The 19,546-nt window shown below is 42.5% G+C and overlaps 1 protein-coding gene across 1 annotated transcript in view; it reads left to right on the top strand.

The window, feature by feature from the left end:
* Positions 1 to 19,546, top strand: part of LOC138852472 (adenylate cyclase type 8-like) — a 60,742-nt gene that overhangs the window by 13,779 nt on the left and 27,417 nt on the right. Inside the window, exon 3 of the mRNA XM_070083422.1 lies at positions 4,242 to 4,476. Coding sequence (XP_069939523.1) covers positions 4,242 to 4,476 — 235 coding nt within the window. The remainder of the gene's footprint in view (positions 1 to 4,241; positions 4,477 to 19,546) is intronic.

Here is a 19,546-nt window from a genome sequence, read left to right as displayed (position 1 = left end):
GTCTTACACTTGCTGTGTGAGGACGTCTTACACTTGTTGTGTGAGGACGTCTTACACTTGTTGTGTGAGGACGTCTTACACTTGTTGTGTGAGGACGTCTTACACTTGCTGTGTGAGGACGTCTTACACTTGTTGTGTGAGGACGTCTTACACTTGCTGTGTGAGGACGTCTTACACTTGCTGTGTGAGGACGTCTTACACTTGCTGTGTGAGGACGTCTTACACTTGCTGTGTGAGGACGTCTTACACTTGTTGTGTGAGGACGTCTTACACTTGCTGTGTGAGGACGTCTTACACTTGCTGTGTGAGGACGTCTTACACTTGCTGTGTGAGGACGTCTTACACTTGCTGTGTGAGGACGTCTTACACTTGTTGTGTGAGGACGTCTTACACTTGCTGTGTGAGGACGTCTTACACTTGCTGTGTGAGGACGTCTTACACTTGTTGTGTGAGGACGTCTTACACTTGTTGTGTGAGGACGTCTTACACTTGTTGTGTGAGGACGTCTTACACTTGCTGTGTGAGGACGTCTTACACTTGTTGTGTGAGGACGTCTTACACTTGCTGTGTGAGGACGTCTTACACTTGCTGTGTGAGGACGTCTTACACTTGCTGTGTGAGGACGTCTTACACTTGCTGTGTGAGGACGTCTTACACTTGCTGTGTGAGGACGTCTTACACTTGTTGTGTGAGGACGTCTTACACTTGCTGTGTGAGGACGTCTTACACTTGCTGTGTGAGGACGTCTTACACTTGTTGTGTGAGGACGTCTTACACTTGTTGTGTGAGGACGTCTTACACTTGTTGTGTGAGGACGTCTTACACTTGCTGTGTGAGGACGTCTTACACTTGTTGTGTGAGGACGTCTTACACTTGCTGTGTGAGGACGTCTTACACTTGCTGTGTGAGGACGTCTTACACTTGTTGTGTGAGGACGTCTTACACTTGCTGTGTGAGGACGTCTTACACTTGTTGTGTGAGGACGCCTTACACTTGCTGTGTGAGGACGTCTTACACTTGCAGCGTCTTACACTTGCTGTGAGGACGTCTTACACTTGCTGCGTGAGGACGTCTGACACCTGCTGTGTGAGGACATTTTGCACTTGCTGTGTGAGGACGTCTTACACTTGCTGTGTGAGGACGTCTTACACTTGCTGCGTGAGGACGTCTTACACTACACTTACAGTGTGAGGACGCCTTGCACTTGCTGTGTGAGGACGTCTTACACTCACTGTGTGAGGACGTCTTACACTTGCTGTGTGAGGACGTCTTACACTTGCTGTGTGAGGACGTCTTACACTTGCTGTGTGAGGACGTCTTACACTTGCTGTGTGAGGACGTCTTACACTTGTTGTGTGAGGACGTCTTACACTTGTTGTGTGAGGACGTCTTACACTTGTTGTGTGAGGACGTCTTACACTTGCTGTGTGAGGACGTCTTACACTTGTTGTGTGAGGACGTCTTACACTTATTGTGTGAGGACGACTTACAATTGATGTGTGACGACGTCTTACACTACACTTACAGCGTGAGGACGTCTTGCACTTGCTGTGTGAGGACGTCTTACACTCACTGTGTGAGGACGTCTTACACTTGCTGTGTGAGGACGTCTTACACTTGCTGAGTGAGGACGTCTTAAACTTGCTGTGTGAGAACGTCTTACACTTGCTGTGTGAGGACGTCTTACACTTGCTGTGTGAGGACGTCTTACACTTGCTGTGTGAGGACGTCTTACACTTGCTGTGTGAGGACGTCTTACACTTGCTGTGTGAGGACGTCTTACACTTGCTGTGTGAGGACGTCATACACTTGTTGTGTGAGGACGTCATACACTTGTTGTGTGAGGACGACTTACAATTGATGTGTGAGGGCGTCTTACACTACACTTACAGTGTGAGGACGTCTTGCACTTGCTGTGTGAGGATGTCTTACACTCACTGTGTGAGGACGTCTTACACTTGCTGTGTGAGGACGTCTTACACTTGCTGAGTGAGGACGTCTTAAACTTGCTGTGTGAGAACGTCTTACACTTGCTGTGTGAGGACGTCTTACACTTGCTGTGTGAGGACGTCTTACACTTGCTGTGTGAGGACGTCTTGCAATTGCTGTTTGAGGACGTCTTACACTTGCTGTGTGAGGACGTCTTACACTCACTGTGTGTGAGGACGTCTTACACTTGCTGTGTGAGGACGTCTTACACTCACTGTGTGTGAGGACGTCTTACACTTGCTGTGTGAGGACGTCTTACACTTGCTGTGTGAGGACGTCTTACACTTGCTGTGTGAGGACGTCTTACACTTGCTGAGTGAGGACGTCTTAAACTTGCTGTGTGAGAACGTCTTACACTTGCTGTGTGAGGACGTCTTACACTTGCTGTGTGAGGACGTCTTACACTTGCTGTGTGAGGACGTCTTACACTTGCTGCGTGAGGACGTCTTACACTTGCTGTGTGAGGACGTCTTACACTCACTCTGTGTGAGGACGTCTTACACTTGCTGTGTGAGGACGTCTTACACTTGCTGTGTGAGGACGTCTTACACTTGCTGCGTGAGGACGTCTGACACCTGCTGTGTGAGGACGTCTTACACTTGCTGTGTGAGGACGTCTTACACTTGCAGCGTGAGGACGTCTGACACCTGCTGTGTGAGGACGTCTTACACTTGCTGTGTGAGGACGTCTTACACTTGCTGTGTGAGGACGTCTTACACTTGCAGTGTGTGGACGTCTTACACTTGCTGTGTTAGGACGCCTTTCACTTACAGTGTGTAGACGTCTTACACTTACTGTGTGAGGACGTCTTGCACTTGCTGTGTGAGGACGTCTTACACTTGCAGTATGTGGACGTCTTACATTTGTAGTTTGAGGACGTCTGACACTTGTAGTGTGTGGACGTCTTACACTTGCTGTGCGAGGACGCCTTACACTTGTAGTATCTGGACATCTTACACTTGCTATGTGAGGACGTCTTACACTTGCTGCGTGAGGACGTCTTACACTTTCTGTGTTAGGACGCCTTTCACTTGTAGTGTCTGGACGTCTTACACTTGCTGTGCGAGGACGCCTTACACTTGTAGTGACTGGACGTTTTACACTTGCTATGTGCGGACGTCTTACACTTGCTGTGTGAGGACGTCTTACACTTTCTGTGTGAAGACGTCTTACACTTCTAGTGTGAGGACGTCTTAGACTTGTTGTGTGGGGACGTCTTACCCTTGCTGTGTGAGGGCTTCTTACACTTGCAGTATGTGGACGTCTTACATTTGCAGTTTGAGGACGTCTTACACTTGCTGTGCGAGGACGTCTTACACTTGCAACGTGAGGACGTCTGACACCTGCTCTGTGAGGACTTCTTACACTTGTAGTGTGAGGACGTCTGACACCTGCTCTGTGAGGACGTCTTACACTTGCTGTACGAGGACATCTTACACTTAACTACCTATATTTCTTTAGTCTATTTAGTTTACAGTTTGTTTAAAGGGTTGGAGAACTAGTGATGTGCCAGTATGTAACTGATACTGGTAGGCCTATGCTGCAGAGATCCTGGCTGGCGAAATTTCTGTACAATAAAGATACCCAGGTGTTGCACATGTGTCCTATTCATGAACTTGTTGTATACCATTAATGGAATGTACAGGTCATTATCTAGGTACTTGGAACTACCCTTCCCTATCCTGGATTAATACTATGAGTGTCTCAACCATTATTGAATGATAGGACTTCGAGACATGTGTATTTATATGGCAGGTCCTAAAACATATTGAACTGCATTGATGTAAGATTCTGTAGCCTTATGGCAGTTTGAATAAGCTTTTTTATGCTTTACAAATGTATGGGAGTTTGGTAATGTTGTTGATATTTTAATGCCTGATTTGTTTTTATGTAAATAACCGCCAACAAAGTACCGGCATTGTTTCTTTTCGGTGGTTCTTTTTTAAATGAATACGGTATTTTATTAGAGAAGATTAATTAAGATGGGCCTCTTGTATGCTCATACCCAGACTCATTTTTGAACCCTCTGCACACGTTTTAAGTTTAATTAACTGGCATCCACTTGACGTATGACAGATATGCCGGCATGTGTAACAAACTCAGTTTACTCTCCACAAAAGTTTATTATGCAGTTTAAGAGGCTTATGTAGATTCTACAGTGGGACATCTCTCAAAACAAATGAGATAAAATTATTTAATGTACTTTGTGACCGAGGAATAACATATTTTATATATATATATTTTTTTTTCAGTGGGATTTCCTTACCTTTTAGAATGGCAGTCCTGCTTGTGCTCTTTTTCTTCATGGTGTCTTATCATGGTCGTCTGGTAGAAATTACCTCTCGACTTGATTTCGTGTGGAAGCAACAGGCTTTGAGGGAGCTGACAGACATGAGTGAGTGTCGCCTGTACAACACTCAGCTACTTAAGAACATTCTGCCAGATCACGTCGCAAATTATTTTCTCTCGGAAGACCGGAAAGGAGAGGTAAGGAACTGAAGAAGCAAGAAACTGTATTTTATTTTTTATGAATGTTATTTTGTCATTAACTTTTTGTATAAATGTATGGATAGGTTTAAAATTAAGTTAGTGAAGTATATGAGTGGGTGTAAGTGAGTGTGAGTTTGACCCTCCTAGCATGGCCAGTAGGCCTGCTGCAGTATTCCTTCTTTCATATGTTATTATAGAAGCAATACTTATTTCTTGTTGGCATATAGGTTTGCTAAAAAGTTTCTCAAGTAGCGCAGGCAAACACGAAATATGCTTGGTAAAAGTTCCTCGGTAGCAGATTTTCATAAAAATATACCTTTCCGGTGATTCTTAAATTTACCAGTCTCAAATATTATTTTTAATGTGATTTTTTTATGGCAGAGATTATTGTACTATAACTCATGATCCAAGATGGATGCGTTCCATGAGACGGCCCCACATCAAACATTCGCTGGTAAAGAAATCGTAAAAAACATGGATATGATGATCCTCACACCCGTTGACTCTGCACCCACACACAATGTTAGTTGAACAATGTGTAATTTGGAATCTGAATGAATTAATAACTAGATAGACATAACGTGTTTATGTAGTGATCTTTAACTCCCGGCATAAAATTTCGGCGAGTCAAAGATCAGAGTAGCAACTCGCACATTGTGAGACAATTTCGGTAAATGGTTGAATGCCTGCTACGATATTATAGTTGTAGCAGTTTATCTTACTGGTAACATCAATACAATCTAGAACACGCGGATCAATAAAAGAAAAAAAAAACTCAGCACTGAATATCGATCAGTAGGTTATCAAGCAGCTCGCGAAAGTCGCCAGTAGGGAATTATCGTATCCTGAGGGGGTTACATGTAAGCTATGCTTGTCATGGAAGGCAAATGGTAGGAATAATAATTGTAAAATACATATCTTTATTACAAATAAAAAAAAACAGAAAATTATAAATGATTAACCCTGGCTGAAGCAAGTTTAAAATAATAATAAAATATATTAAAGTGAGCAATACAAACAACAGATACCAAGCCAGAAAAATGTCAGGAAGCTGCAGTAATGCGAGCTGCTGTATATCTTTGCAGAGACGTGGTAAGTCGTGGAGATTCAAAAACGTATCGTCCAACACTTGTAGCTCAGGAAAGATTGTCTTGGGGGCAATTGAGTTTTAGCTACCAAGAAATTTTGAGACCAGGAGTTGACGGGACACGATGACCATACGACAGCTACAGCAGCTAAGCTGTCAGATAATAAATAACAATAATCTTTATTTCTACAAGTACATAATACAACTTATACAAACCTAGCTGACATCAGTGACATACTTAAAAAGCCCTTGATTATGCAGAGCATTTCGGGCACCTTAGGTCCCGTAGCTCGATTGCTAGCGCACACAACTCACACACTGAGGTCTGGGGGTCGATACCTGGTACGGGTGGAAACATTAGGACGTGTTTCCTTAAGGCACCTGCTGTCCATGTTCACCTATCAGTAAAATAGGTACCTGGTTATTAGTCGACTGGTGTGGGTCGCATCCTGGGACAAAATGACCTAATTTGTCATTGATGTCAGCTAGGCCTGTATACCCAGTACATGTACTTGTAAAAATAAACATTATTATTATAATCTTGTTTCCCAGGATGCAACCCACACCAGTCGGCTAACACCCAGGTACCTACTTACTGCTAGATGATCAGGGATAGCAGGTGTAAAGAACAAGCCCAATACTTACACATACCAGAGACAATGTGTGAGCCGAGTGCACTTCCCAGCGAGTTACGGGACACTAATCGATTAGTTGATGAAGATTCTGTGAGCCCCCTTAGACTGACAGCTCTACCTAGTCCACAAGAGTAGTGCAATCCAACACCAGTTCTACGGGTTGAGAAAAACAGAGGTTACCAGAGGACCCAAGTAGAAATAAGTCACTCTGACTTTTTTGGGTTATCCCAGGTTCTCTACGCATATGCTGCTATGTATGATCTATGTAACTGTATTTGTGTATACCTGAATAAACTTTCTTACTATATGGCACATGTAGTAATAAAGATTATATAAAAGCCAAGTTTAAACCTAACGTGAACTGCAAGTAACCTTAAAAAAAAAAAAAAACAGCCTATTAATCCCAGCAGATTACTTACCCGAGTGAGAAACATAAATAAAGGGACTACTGTTTTACCCCGCTGAAAATTTTAATTTCATAGCAAAGTTACAATGTGTGGTTTACATATTATAAAATATTAATTACAAAGAAAGCCGCTAGCATGCCTATGCATGTCAGGAGAAAATTATAAAAAAGAAAAAAATTCGAGAGTAAGATACATATTGACCCGTGGTTGCCACAGTTTTAGGTATTGAGGTGTTTATCTCTGATTACATATTTTTTTTTTATTAACACACTGGCCGATTCCCACCAAGGCAGGGTGGCCCGAAAAAGAAAAACTTTCACCATCATTCACTCCATCACTGTCTTGCCAGAAGGGTGCTTTACACTACAGTTTTTAAACTGCAACATTAACACCCCTCCTTCAGAGTGCAGACACTGTACTTCCCATCTCCAGGACTCAAGTCCGGCCTGCCGGTTTCCCTGAACCCCTTCATAAATGTTACTTTGCTCACACTCCAACAGCACGTCAAGTATTAAAAACCATTTGTCTCCATTCACTCCTATCAAACACGCTCACGCATGCCTGCTGGAAGTCCAAGCCCCTCGCACACAAAACCTCCTTTACCCCCTCCCTCCAACCTTTCCTAGGCCGACCCCTACCCCGCCTTCTTTCCACTACAGACTGATACACTCTTGAAGTCATTCTGTTTCGTTCCATTCTTTCTACATGTCCGAACCACCTCAACAACGCTTCCTCAGCCCTCTGGACAACAGTTTTGGCAATCCTGCACCTCCTCCTAACTTCCAAACTACGAATTCTCTGCATTATATTCACACCACACATTGCCCTCAGACATGACATCTCCACTGCCTCCAGCCTTCTCCTCGCTGCAACATTCATCACCAATGCTTCACACCTATATAAGAGCATTGGTAAAACTATACTCTCATACATTCCCCTCTTTGCCTCCAAGGACAAAGTTCTTTGTCTCCACAGACTCCTAAGTACACCGCTCACCCTTTTCCCCATCATCAATTCTATGATTCACCTCATCTTTCATAGATCCATCGGATGACATGTCCACTCCCAAATATCTGAATACATTCACCTCCTCCATACTCTCTCTCCCTCCAGTCTGATATCCAATCTTCCATCACCTAATCTTTTTGTTATCCTCATAACCTTACTCTTTCCTATATTCACTTTTAATTTTCTTCTTTTACATGCCCTACCAAATTCATCCACCAACCTCTGCAACTTCTCTTCAGAATCTCCCAAGAGCACCGTATCATCAGCAAAAAGCAACTGTGACAACTCCCAATTTATGTGTGATTCTTCATCTTTTAACTCCACGCCTCTTGCCAAGACTCTCGCATTTACTTCTCTTACAACCCCATCTATAAATATATTAAACATCCACGGTGACATCACATATATCTTCCCTAACTTAGCAAGAAGACTTGAAATGAGAAACATGAGTCTCATGTAGTATTTTAGTATTCCCAGTCTACCTTCAATCAATCGTTTTCTCTTAATTTGTTACACAGAAAACGGATACTCCACTGGCAGGCGTATTTGCTTGTAATAATAATACTAAGTAAGTTTAATCAGGTATACATAAATACGGTTACATAGGTTATCATACATAACAGCATGTGTGTAGAGAACCTAGGATAACCCAGTCAGACAGAGTGACTTATTTCCATTGGGGTCCTTTTAATATCTTATTATTTTACTATAATGGAGATATACTAACGATAAGGTAAAATGAGTTATTTATATTTACATGTCTGTTAACTAAAAAAATAAATCATTCTACTCGCTTTCTGTCGCTACATTCATCAGGCACCGTCTGACTTTTCTTGAACTGGATGATAATAATAATAATAATAATAATAATAATAATAATAATAATAATAATAATAATAATAATAATGATGATAATAATAATAACAATTGTGGAAATTAAATCGTGTCAGCGGATGGGTCTATGAAAGATGAGGTGAATCCTGCATGTACCTCAACATTCATACAAGTAATCTCCTTGGGAGGTGACAACCATGTATTGTTTACAGTAGTTGCCACGTACTCACCTAGTTGTACTCACCTAGTTGTACTCACCTAGTTGTACTCACCCAGTTGTACTCACCTAGTTGTACTCACCTAGTTGAGGTTGCAGGGGTCGAGTCCGAGCTCCTGGCCCCGCCTCTTCACTGGTCGCTACTAGGTCACTCTCCCTGAACCGTGACCTTTATCATACCTCTGCTTAAAGCTATGTATGGATCCTGCCTCCACTACATCGCTTTCCAAACTATTCCACTTCCTGACTACTCTGTGGCTGAAGAAATACTTCCTAACATCCCTTTGATCCATCTGTGTCTTCAACTTCCAACTGTGTCCCCTTGTTACTGTGTCCAATCTCTGGAACATCCTGTCTTTGTCCACCTTTTCAATTCCTCTCAATATTTTGTATGTCGTTATCATGTCCCCCCTATCTCTCCTGTCCTTCAGTATCGTCAGGTTGATTTCCCTTAACCTCTCCTCGTAGGACATACCTCTTAGCTCTGGGACTAGTCTTGTTGCAAACCTTTGCACTTTCTCTAGTTTCTTTACATGCTTGGCTAGGTGTGGGTTCCAAACTGGTGCCGCATACTCCAATATGGGCCTAACGTACACGGTGTACAGGGTCCTGAACGATTCCTTATTAAGATGTCGGAATGCTGTTCTGAGGTTTGCTAAGCGCCCATATGCTGCAGCAGTTATTTGGTTGATGTGCGGTTCAGGAGATGTGCCTGGTGTTATACTCACCCCCAGATCTTTTTCCTTGAGTAAGGTTTGTAGTCTCTGGCCCCCTAGACTGTACTCCGTCTGCGGTCTTCTTTGCCTTTCCCCAATCTTAATGACTTTGCACTTGGTGGGGTTGAACTCCAGGAGACAATTGCTGGACCAGGTCTGCAGCCTGTCCAGATCCCTTTGTAGTTCTGCCTGGTCTTCGATCGAATAAATTCTTCTCGTCAACTTCACGTCATCTGCAAACAGGGACACTTCGGAGTCTATTCCTTCCGGCATGTCGTTCACAAATACCAGAAACAGCACTGGTCCTAGGACTGACCCCTGTGGGACCACGCTGGTCACAGGCGCCCACTCTGACACCTCGCCATGTACCGTGACTCGCTTCTGTCTTCCTGACAAGTATTCCCTGATCCATTGTAGCGCCTTCCCTGTTATCCCTGCTTGGTCCTCCAGTTTTTGCACTAATCTCTTGTGTGGAACTGTGTCAAACGCCTTCTTGCAGTCCAAGAAAATGCAATCCACTCACCCCTCTCTCTCTTGTCTTACTGCTGTCACCATGTCATAGAACTCCAGTAGGTTTGTAACACAGGATTTCCCGTTCCTGAAACCATGTTGGCTGCTGTTGATGAGATCATTCCTTTCTAGGTGTTCCACCACTCTTCTCCTGATAATCTTCTCCATGACTTTTGCATACTATACATGTCAGTGACACTGGTCTCTAGTTTAGTGCTTCATGTCTGTCTTCTTTTTTAAAGATTTTGACTACATTTGCTGAATTCCATGCCTCAAGCAATCTCCCTGTTTTGATAGATGTATTGAATATTGTTGTTACAGGTACACATAGCGCCTCTACTCCCTCTCTCAGGACCCATGGAGAGATGTTATCTGGCCCCATTGCCTTTGAGGTATCTAGCTCACTCAGAAGCCTCGGTTGTGTGTACTGTGTCCAGCACTTGGCGGTGTACCCCACCTCTCCGTCTTTCTGTAGCCCCTTCTGTCTCATCTGTGAACACTTCTTTGAATCTCTTGTTAAGTTCCTCACATATTTCACGGTCATTTCTTGTTGTCTCTCCTCCTTTCTTCCTTAGCCTGATTATCTGGTCCTTGACTGTTGTTTTCCTCCTGATGTGGCTGTATAACAGCTTCGGGTCAGATTTGGCTTTTGCTGCTATGTCGTTTTCATATTGTCGTTGGGCCTCCCTTCTTATCTGTGCATATTCATTTCTGGCTCTACGACTGCATTCCTTATTCTCATGGGTCCTTTGCCTTCTATATTTCTTCAATTCCCTAACACACTTGGTTTTTGCCTCCCTGCACCTTTGGGTGAACCATGGGCTCATCCTGGATTTTTCATTATTTCTGTTACCCTTGGGTTCAAACCTCTCCTCAGCCTCCTTGCACATTGTTACATATTCCATCATTTCATTAACTGGCTTCCCTGCCAGTTCTCTGTCCCACTGAACCCCATTCAGGAAGTTCCTCATTCCTGTGTAGTCCCCTTTCTTGTAGTTTGGCTTCATTTGCCCTGGCCTTCCTGCTTCCCCCTCCACTTGTAGCTCTACCCCAAGGGGTCTTTCACATATGATGTCCTCAATATCTGCACTACTCAATTAAGGTGAATACTAGGTCCAGTCTTGCTGGTTCATCCTCTCTTCTCTCTCTAGTAGTTTTCCTCACGTGTTGGTACATGAAGTTTTCCAGTACCACCTCCATCATCTTAGCCCTCCATGTATCTTGGCCCCCATGTGGCTCCAAGTTCTCCCAGTCGATTTCCTTGTGGTTAAAGTCACCCATGATCAGGAACTTTGCCCTGCATGCATGAGGTCTTCTGGCCACTGCAGCCAGTGTGTCAGCCATTGCTCTATTGCTCTCATCATACTCTTGCCTTGGTCTCCTGCTGTTTTGTGGTGGGTTATACATCACTGCAATTACCACTTTGGGACCCCTAGAGTGAAGCATTCCCACTATGTAATTGCTTGCTTCTCTGCTGTCTCCTCTCTCCAGCTCTTCAAAATTCCATCGGTTTTTGATCAGCAGTGCCACTCCTCCACCCCCCTGTTCCCTCTGTGTTTTGCCAGGATCTGGTACCCTGTTGGAAAGATGGCATCTGTTATCATACCTATAAGCTTGGTTTCTGTGAGAGCTATGATGTCCGGTGATGCATCTTTGACTCTTTCGTGCCACTCCTCCCACTTATTTGTTATTTCATCCATGTTTGTGTACCATACCTTCAGTTTCCTCTCTACCACTGTGATTTTGGGGGCCTGTGAGGGTGGGAGACCTGGTAGCATACTGTGAGATTCTATAGCTGGGTGTTGGGTGGAAGCTGTGAGTATGGATTGTAGTTTGTGTTAGGATGGCATGATAGGTTGTGGGGTTCTGAGGATGGTCCTGTGTGTACTTGCCCTTGCTGCTCTGTCCTGCTCTGATTGACCTCTGCTGGTTCCATCCTTGTCTCCTTTCCTAGCTCCTTTCGCTTTTTTGTCCTCTCACTCAGCTGCTGTCATTCTGTTTGTGTTTTGTCTCTGTCTAGGAACACCCTCTTGTACTCTGCCGAGTACTTCATCCGTGGTTTCCCTTGGAGGATCCTGTTCCGCACTGTTTCTGTCCTGAGAATCAGCTTGATCGGTCGTTGTCTTCCCTTCAAGTACCCCCCTATTCTCTGAAAATTTACAATCTCGTTCATGTCTTCTTCATCTATTTCTATGATGATGTTCTCGATCTCCTTTCTTTCTGCCTGCCATCTTTCAGTGTGTAGATGTGTGAGAAAACTTAAGCCACCCCTGATCGCTGCAAGTGGCTCCTTAAGATAAGATAAGATTTTCGTTTGGATTTTTAACCCCAGAGGGTTCGCCACCCAGAATAACCCAAGAAAGTAAGTGCATCATCGAGGATACGACCCGCACCAGTCGTCTAACACCCAGGTACCTATTTGCTGCTAGGTGAACAGGACAATAGGTGTAATTGAACATGTCAAGATATTTCCACCCGCCGGGAATCGAATCCAGGCCCTCCGCGTGTGAAGTGGGAGCTTTAGCCACCAGGCCACCTTTGATATACCACACCTTAAACACATCTGCCCTGGATCAGTACTATAACTTAGAAGTGGATAGCACCCACAAGTATGATGCTACAAATTAGGTGTGGACTGTATGGATAAATTGGACTGATTAGAAAAAAGGGGGGGAAGGGGTTGCATGGGAACACAATGAGACTACCACTTACCCAATTTCATTGGTGGTCACTGGAGATCGTTGTAGCACCCACAACACCTGTCCCATTATAACATACCTAACTGGCCAGTATCAGTCTGCTATAACTAGAAGGGTTACTTAACTGTGGGTGAGGGGGTCGCATCCCTCGTCTGTCTTATTTCCTCCTCCGATCCTGATGTCCTGCTAAGCCGATATGATTCTACTTCCAGCAGGATTATGATATCACTTGGTTTGTCCCGATTTAGGAGCCGTGACTCCGTAAAAACTCCACTATCCTCGGGACAGGAAACACGAGGTTAACATGTGTTCACTCACTCGTACCCGGCTGGGCGTCCCTCGCTATTCATTATTTTTTTTGTTTCCACCCTATTATGGCGGTTTCGGAAATTATTATCCCTCACTCTTCACCAGGAACAGTTACAACACTTTCTATTATGAAGAGAGACCACTAATCACGTTTCGGCTGTCAGGACTGCCAATTTCTTAATTCCATGTTAACTAGGACACTCTCCCAGGCCTATACCCCAACGAGACTCCCGATGCCCGCCCAGGCCTCCCCTCTGCCCATTGGCGCAGGCACAGAGGTTCTCTGTTGGATCTCTTCCACTTTCAAATACATTTTAGACCAACAGCAACACATTAAACTCATATTAGGCACTATAACTTCAGAAAATTAAATATTTTCCAGAATAATAATAATAATAATAATAATAATAATAATAATAATAATAATAATAATATTTTATTTTGGCATGATACATAGTTGTACAAAGGAATATACACATGCCAAAAGCCCCTTGTATGCAGAGCATTTCGGGATCATGCTGTGACTGGCTTTAACATGTGCAGGCAGTTTGTTCCATTTATTTCTGTACAATAAAAGGTGTTTGAAGCTTGGCCACTGACAGTGGGTACTACAAAGTTGTGTTCTCTCCCCCTTGTACTATGATTGCTTTGGTTCCCAACCTTGACAAAATTGGCAGCAAGATATTCTGGACACTGTATGTGAGCAATTTTATAAACTTGTTTTACTCTGTCTTCAACATTCAGCATATCCAACTGTTGTAATTCATCCTGGCCTACATGTTCTCTTGGACCCAGTTCCAGGATGAATCTGGGTGATTTGCAGTTTATCTTTCAGTTTTTTTTTTGTCAAGGCAGAGTGCCATGAAGAGTAAGTAGTAGTTCATATGACATTGTTTAAGGGCTAGACATAGGGTCCTACGATCCTCAGTAGCTACACACTGTTTGTCTGTAGAGGAACTTCAGTCTGACATTCGCTTTCTTTACTATGCTGTTCCCTATCAATTCTTCTGATATTCATGGGTCAAAGGGGATTCCTAGATATTTTACTGAGGAAACTGAAGTGATGGGTTCCCCATTATATCGAACATTAAAATTATTTACCCTTTTCAGTTTATGTATAGTGCCAAAGAGTATGGCTTCCATTTTCCCGAGGTGTAATGATAGTTTGTTGTCTACTAACCATTTGCTGCAGGACTCCAGTTCCAGTTTTATTGCATTAGCTATATCTTGTGGGTCTTTACCTGACACTAACAGAGCACTGTCATCCGCATACAGTAGGAGTTTTCACTTGACACGGATTGACATGTTGTTAACATAGCATAGGAATAATAAAGGACCCAGAATACTACATTGGGGAACTCCACATGCTATCCGCAGGGGTTCTGATTCTATTTTGTTGATTTTGACAATTTGTTTCCTGTTGTTAAGATAGGACCTATGCCGATAGCTTGAAGTTTCTTACATAATATATTGTGCTTGACAGTATCGAAGGCTTTTTGCAGGTCTAAGGTTACCATACCTATGAGGTTCCCTATCGACATTCCAAATCTCATGTAATACATCAGATTAATTAGGAAGGTGTCGGATGAGTAAAATCTCCTAAAGCCTGATTGGTATCTATGAAGTTTGTTGTTGTCATTAAGATACTTTACTTGACAGTACACCGCCCTCTCTAGAATTTTCATTATTTCACTGAGCATGCTAACAGGCCTATAGTTGCTGATATCAGACCAAATATTTTTCTTGAAGATAGGAGTAACTCAGGCCTCCTTGAACCCCTCTGGTATGGTATTAGTGGTGATGGACAAATTTTTTATGTGAGCAATGGGGACCGGCAATTCAGAGGCACCATCTTTTAGGAACTTAGACGGGATGTTATCTGGGCCGGTGCTCCTAGTTGGATTTAATCGGTTTAGTTCTTTTTGCACGAAGTCATGAGATACACTTACTAGTTGACAACTGTTTGGGGTTATCCCTTTATTGGTATAGTATGTTTTAAACTTATCAGAGTCTGTGTTAAAGGTATCTGATGCAGCTGGTAGTTTACTCACTACTGGTGATGCGACAGATGTGTAGTATGAATTAAAACAATTTGCCACTTTAGTTGTTTCGTGGCGTACCTCGTTATTGATATTTACCACTATGTTAGCTCTATCTACGGGTTTATGGCTTTACCCCAACTGTTTTAGCTCTTGCCAGAGCTTTCTAGGGTTATTCTAATACTCTTCGATTTTTAAAGCAATAGTGCCTTGCTTTTGCTCTTTTTATAAGCCTCTACACTCTGTTCTTCACCCTTTGGAATTCATTTAGCGTTGCAATATCCTGTCTGTTTGCATTAAATCCTTTTTTCAATTGGTCTCTGAATTTCTTATTATCTAATATCTCAGTAGTCATCCAGGGTTCAGTTCTTCGTTTATTCCTAACCTCTTTTACTGGTGCAATATTATCAAGGATGGCAGTGAACATTGTTTTGAATTTTTCCCAGGCATCATTTACGTCCGTGTAATTTATCACTGTCCAATCACATTCGTGTAACCTATTTACCAGTGTTTCTTTACTGTAGTTTCTAGTTGACCTCATTTATATTGTCCTGTGTAGGCCTATTCGTTCCCTAGTCATTTTCCTGGTGCAGTAAATGATGAAATGATCACTAAGACCTGTGGTAATGACTCCTGACTGATTAATGTTCTCAGAGCGGTTAGAGTACATGGTCACTTAGGGTGGCTGAGAACTGTGTGATCCGGGTTGGTGCATTAATTAGTTGAGTGTAACTATTTAAACCTAGAATTTGCTTATACCTTTTACATAGTCCGTTATTTTGCTGCTGTCTCGCAATTGTTTTCAAGTCCGGACAAGACTCTGGAAAATCTTCTAAGAACTGGTCATGGGTGGGAAGGCGGTAACTAGTTCCTACAAAGATGGGTTTGGTCTTGGGAAGCAGCACTTCAAACCATAGAGTCTCCAGTTTGTTGTTATTTATATCAGGTCTTGGGTTGTAGGCTAAGTCATTCCTTATGTAGACACAAACCCCACCACCTTTTCTATTCCTACCTAAGCGTTTTATATTGTAACCTTCTATTATGACCTCGTCGTCAGTCACCGTATCATCCAACCAGGATTCAGCGATGGATATAACCGCCGCCCTAGTTCTGTTAGCTAGAATAATATTCTCTACCAACTTTCGAAAAGTGATCTTGTGTTGACATGAATAAAGTGAAGGCCTGATTTCATAAAAGTTATAATCATCAATATATGGCAAGGGGTCATTTGTAATAAAATTAGGTAAATCAATGTCAACACTGGTAAAGGGTAACTGTGCCACAATGCATTTGTTACAAGCAAAATGAAATCTGGTATCAATACCTGGAGTCTACCCGGAGGGTATTCCGGGATCAACGCCCCCGCGGCCCGGTCCACGACCAGGCCTCCCGGTGAATCAGGGCCTGATCAACGAGGCTGTTACTGCTGCGAGCACGCAATCCAACGTACGAACGATAGCCCGGCTGATCCGGCACCGACTTTAGGTACCTGTCCAGCTTCCTCTTGAAGACAACCAGGGGTCTGCTGATAATGCCCCTTATTGCTGGTGGGAGGCTGTGGAACAGTCTTGGGCCCCGGACACTTATTGCGTTTTCTCTTAGTGTACCAGTAACGCCCCTACTTTTCACTGGGAGTATGTTGCATCGCCTGCCAAGTCTTTTGCATTCGTATGGAGGGATTTCTGTGTGTATATTAGGAACCAGTCCCTCCAGAATCTTCTAGGTGTAGATTATGATATCTCTCTCTCTCCTGCGCTACAGTGAGTACAAGTCAAGTGCTTCCAAGCGTTCCCAGTAGTTAAGGTGTTTGATGGAACTTATACGTGCAGGAAAGGTTCTCTGTACATTCTCTAGATCTGCATTTTCACCGGCTTTGAATAGGGATGTTAATGTACAGTAGTATTCCAACCTAGAGAGAACAAGTGATTTAAAAAGGATCATCATTGACTTAGCATCTCTTGTCTTGAATGTTCTCATTATCCATCCTATCAGTTTTCTCGCAAATGTGATAGTGGCACTGTTGTGGTCCTTGAAGGTGAGGTCTTCGGACATTACCACACCCAGGTCCTTCACATTACTTTTCCGCTCTATTGTGTGATTAGAGTTTGTAGTATACTCAATCCTAGTTATTATTTCCTCCAGTTTTTCGTAACAGTGTAATTCGAATTAGTCTTCATTGAACATCATATTGTTCTCTGTTGCCCATTGTAAGACTTGGTTTACATCTTCTTGGAGCTTTGTCTTGTCCTCAATGTATGACACTCTCATGCCGATCCTAGTATCGTCTGCAAAGGATGAGACAACTCTGTCTATGTCTGATATGAGAATGAGGAACAGGATAGGTGCGAGTACTGTGCCTTGTGGGACAGCTCTTCAGTATGGCAGCATCCGATTTAACTCTGTTTACCAGTACTCTTTGTGTGCGATTGGTTAGAACACACATCCACTATGTACCCATCCTTTACACATTTTACATAAGGTATATTTACTGTTCTTCTCTCGTACCTTAATACAGTGTATACATATGGCTGGTGGTGTCTGAGATTAAAAGGATGTTTCTATTGTCTAACACTGCTCTATAATCATGATAATAATACTTATTTCTACAAGTACATGTAGTACTACTTTATAAAAAGTCCCTTGTTAAGCAGAGCATTTCGGGCTAATTAGGTCAGTTTTGTCCCAGGATGCGACCCACACCAGTCGTCTAACACCTAGGTGCCCAGTTTACTGATGGGTGAACTTTGGACGGCAGGTGTCTTAAGGAAACACGTTCTGTTTCCAGCCGTACCGAGGATCGACCTCCGTACCACAGTATGTGAGCTAAGTGGGCTAGCGACTAAGGTTATTTAGGTACAGATACTCAGCAGTATAATTATCATTCATAGTGTAAATTAACTAGGATAACCCCAAAAAAAGTCAGACAAAGTGACTTAGCAGTCGAATAACACCCAGGTACCTACTTACTATTAGGTGAAGAGGTGTAAGGAAAATTTTCCACCCATACCTAGTATAACCCAGAATTCAGACGAAGTGAGTTATTTCCATTAGGGGCCTTGTGATATCTTATTATTTAAAGCCTAGCTGCAGGATTCAGTAGAGTCTTGTTAAAACCTTAAAAATTGAAACAGCTTAGCAACTCAACTTTGTGAAAATTAGTTTCAGTAAATAAGAGGTGCAATAGGAATCAAAGCTCAGTTATTTACACGAACATTAGATAAAGAGGATCACTTTACAATAACAGGTACACGAATGTTAACTAAACAAGAAATCTGTCTCCTCCCGTTCTGTAGCTTCATTCATTAGGTACCTTTTAGCTCTCTTTCTGGAATGGTTCATGCTAGGACTGTCTATGATATCTTCAGGCAATCCGTTCTACTTATTTATTTCTGTATAATAAAAGGTGTTTGAGGCCTGACCACTTACTGTAGGTAAGTTTATTTAAGCACAGGTACATGTAAGTATAGTTATCATACCTAATAACATGTGTAAATTACCTAGGATAACCTCAAGAAAAGTGAAAGTGAAACTAAGACACATATGCAACATCTGGGTATCTTTATTGTAGACGATTCGCCATCCAGGATTTTTCGAGAGTCTTGTCCAGAATTGATAGCAGTTCTGAGACAGTGATACTGGGAGACTTCGATTTCTGATTCCAACAGCAAAATAATGGCTATGTAATAGGTATAAGAAAATTCTGGAATTATATGGTTACGCTCAAGTTATTAATGCACCAACCCAGATCACACAGTTATCATCCAACATATTAGACCACATCCTATGTAATCGTTCTGCCAACATTAGCCAGTCAGGCGTCATTACCGCAGCTCTTAGCGATCAACTCGTCATTAGGCCTACACAGGACAACTAAAATGAGGTCAACTAGAAACTACAGTGAAGAAAAACTGGTAAATAGGCTACAAAATTGTGATTGGACAGTGATAACAAGTTGCACGCACGTAAATGATGCCTGGGAAAAATTCAAAAGAATGTTCACTAAGATCCTTGATAATATTGCACCAGTTAAACGAAGAACTGAACCCTGGATGACTACTGAGATATTAGATAATATGAAATCCAGAGATCAGTTGCTAAAAAGATTTAAGATAAACAGACAGGATATTGCAACACTAAATGAATTCCAGAGAGTTAGGAACATAGTACAGAGGCTCATCGAAGAGTACAAGAATAACCCCAGAATGATTTGGCATCAACTAAAACAGTTGGGGTATGGGCTTAAACCCACGGTTAGATCTAACATATTGCTAAATATTATAACCAGGTATGCCACGAGACAAAACTAAAGTGGCTCATTGTTTTAATTCATTCTACACTTCTGTCGCATCAACACTAGTAAGTAAACTGCCAGTTGCATCAAATTTCTTTAACACAGACTGATAAATTTAGAACATATTACATTAATAAGGGCGTCATCCGAACAGTTTCCAACTAGTACGTGTATCTTATGACTTCGAGCCTAAAGAACTAAGTAAATTAAACCCAACTAAGAGTACCAGTCCCGATAACATCCCACCTAAGTTCCTAAAAGATGACGCCTCTGAATTACCAGTTCCCATTGCGCAAAATATAAATTTGTCCATAG

The sequence above is a fragment of the Cherax quadricarinatus genome, chromosome 9, assembly GCF_038502225.1.
Source record: "Cherax quadricarinatus isolate ZL_2023a chromosome 9, ASM3850222v1, whole genome shotgun sequence".
NCBI classification, from domain to species: Eukaryota; Metazoa; Arthropoda; class Malacostraca; order Decapoda; family Parastacidae; genus Cherax; species Cherax quadricarinatus.
This window is presented reverse-complemented; position numbering and strand designations above follow the sequence as displayed.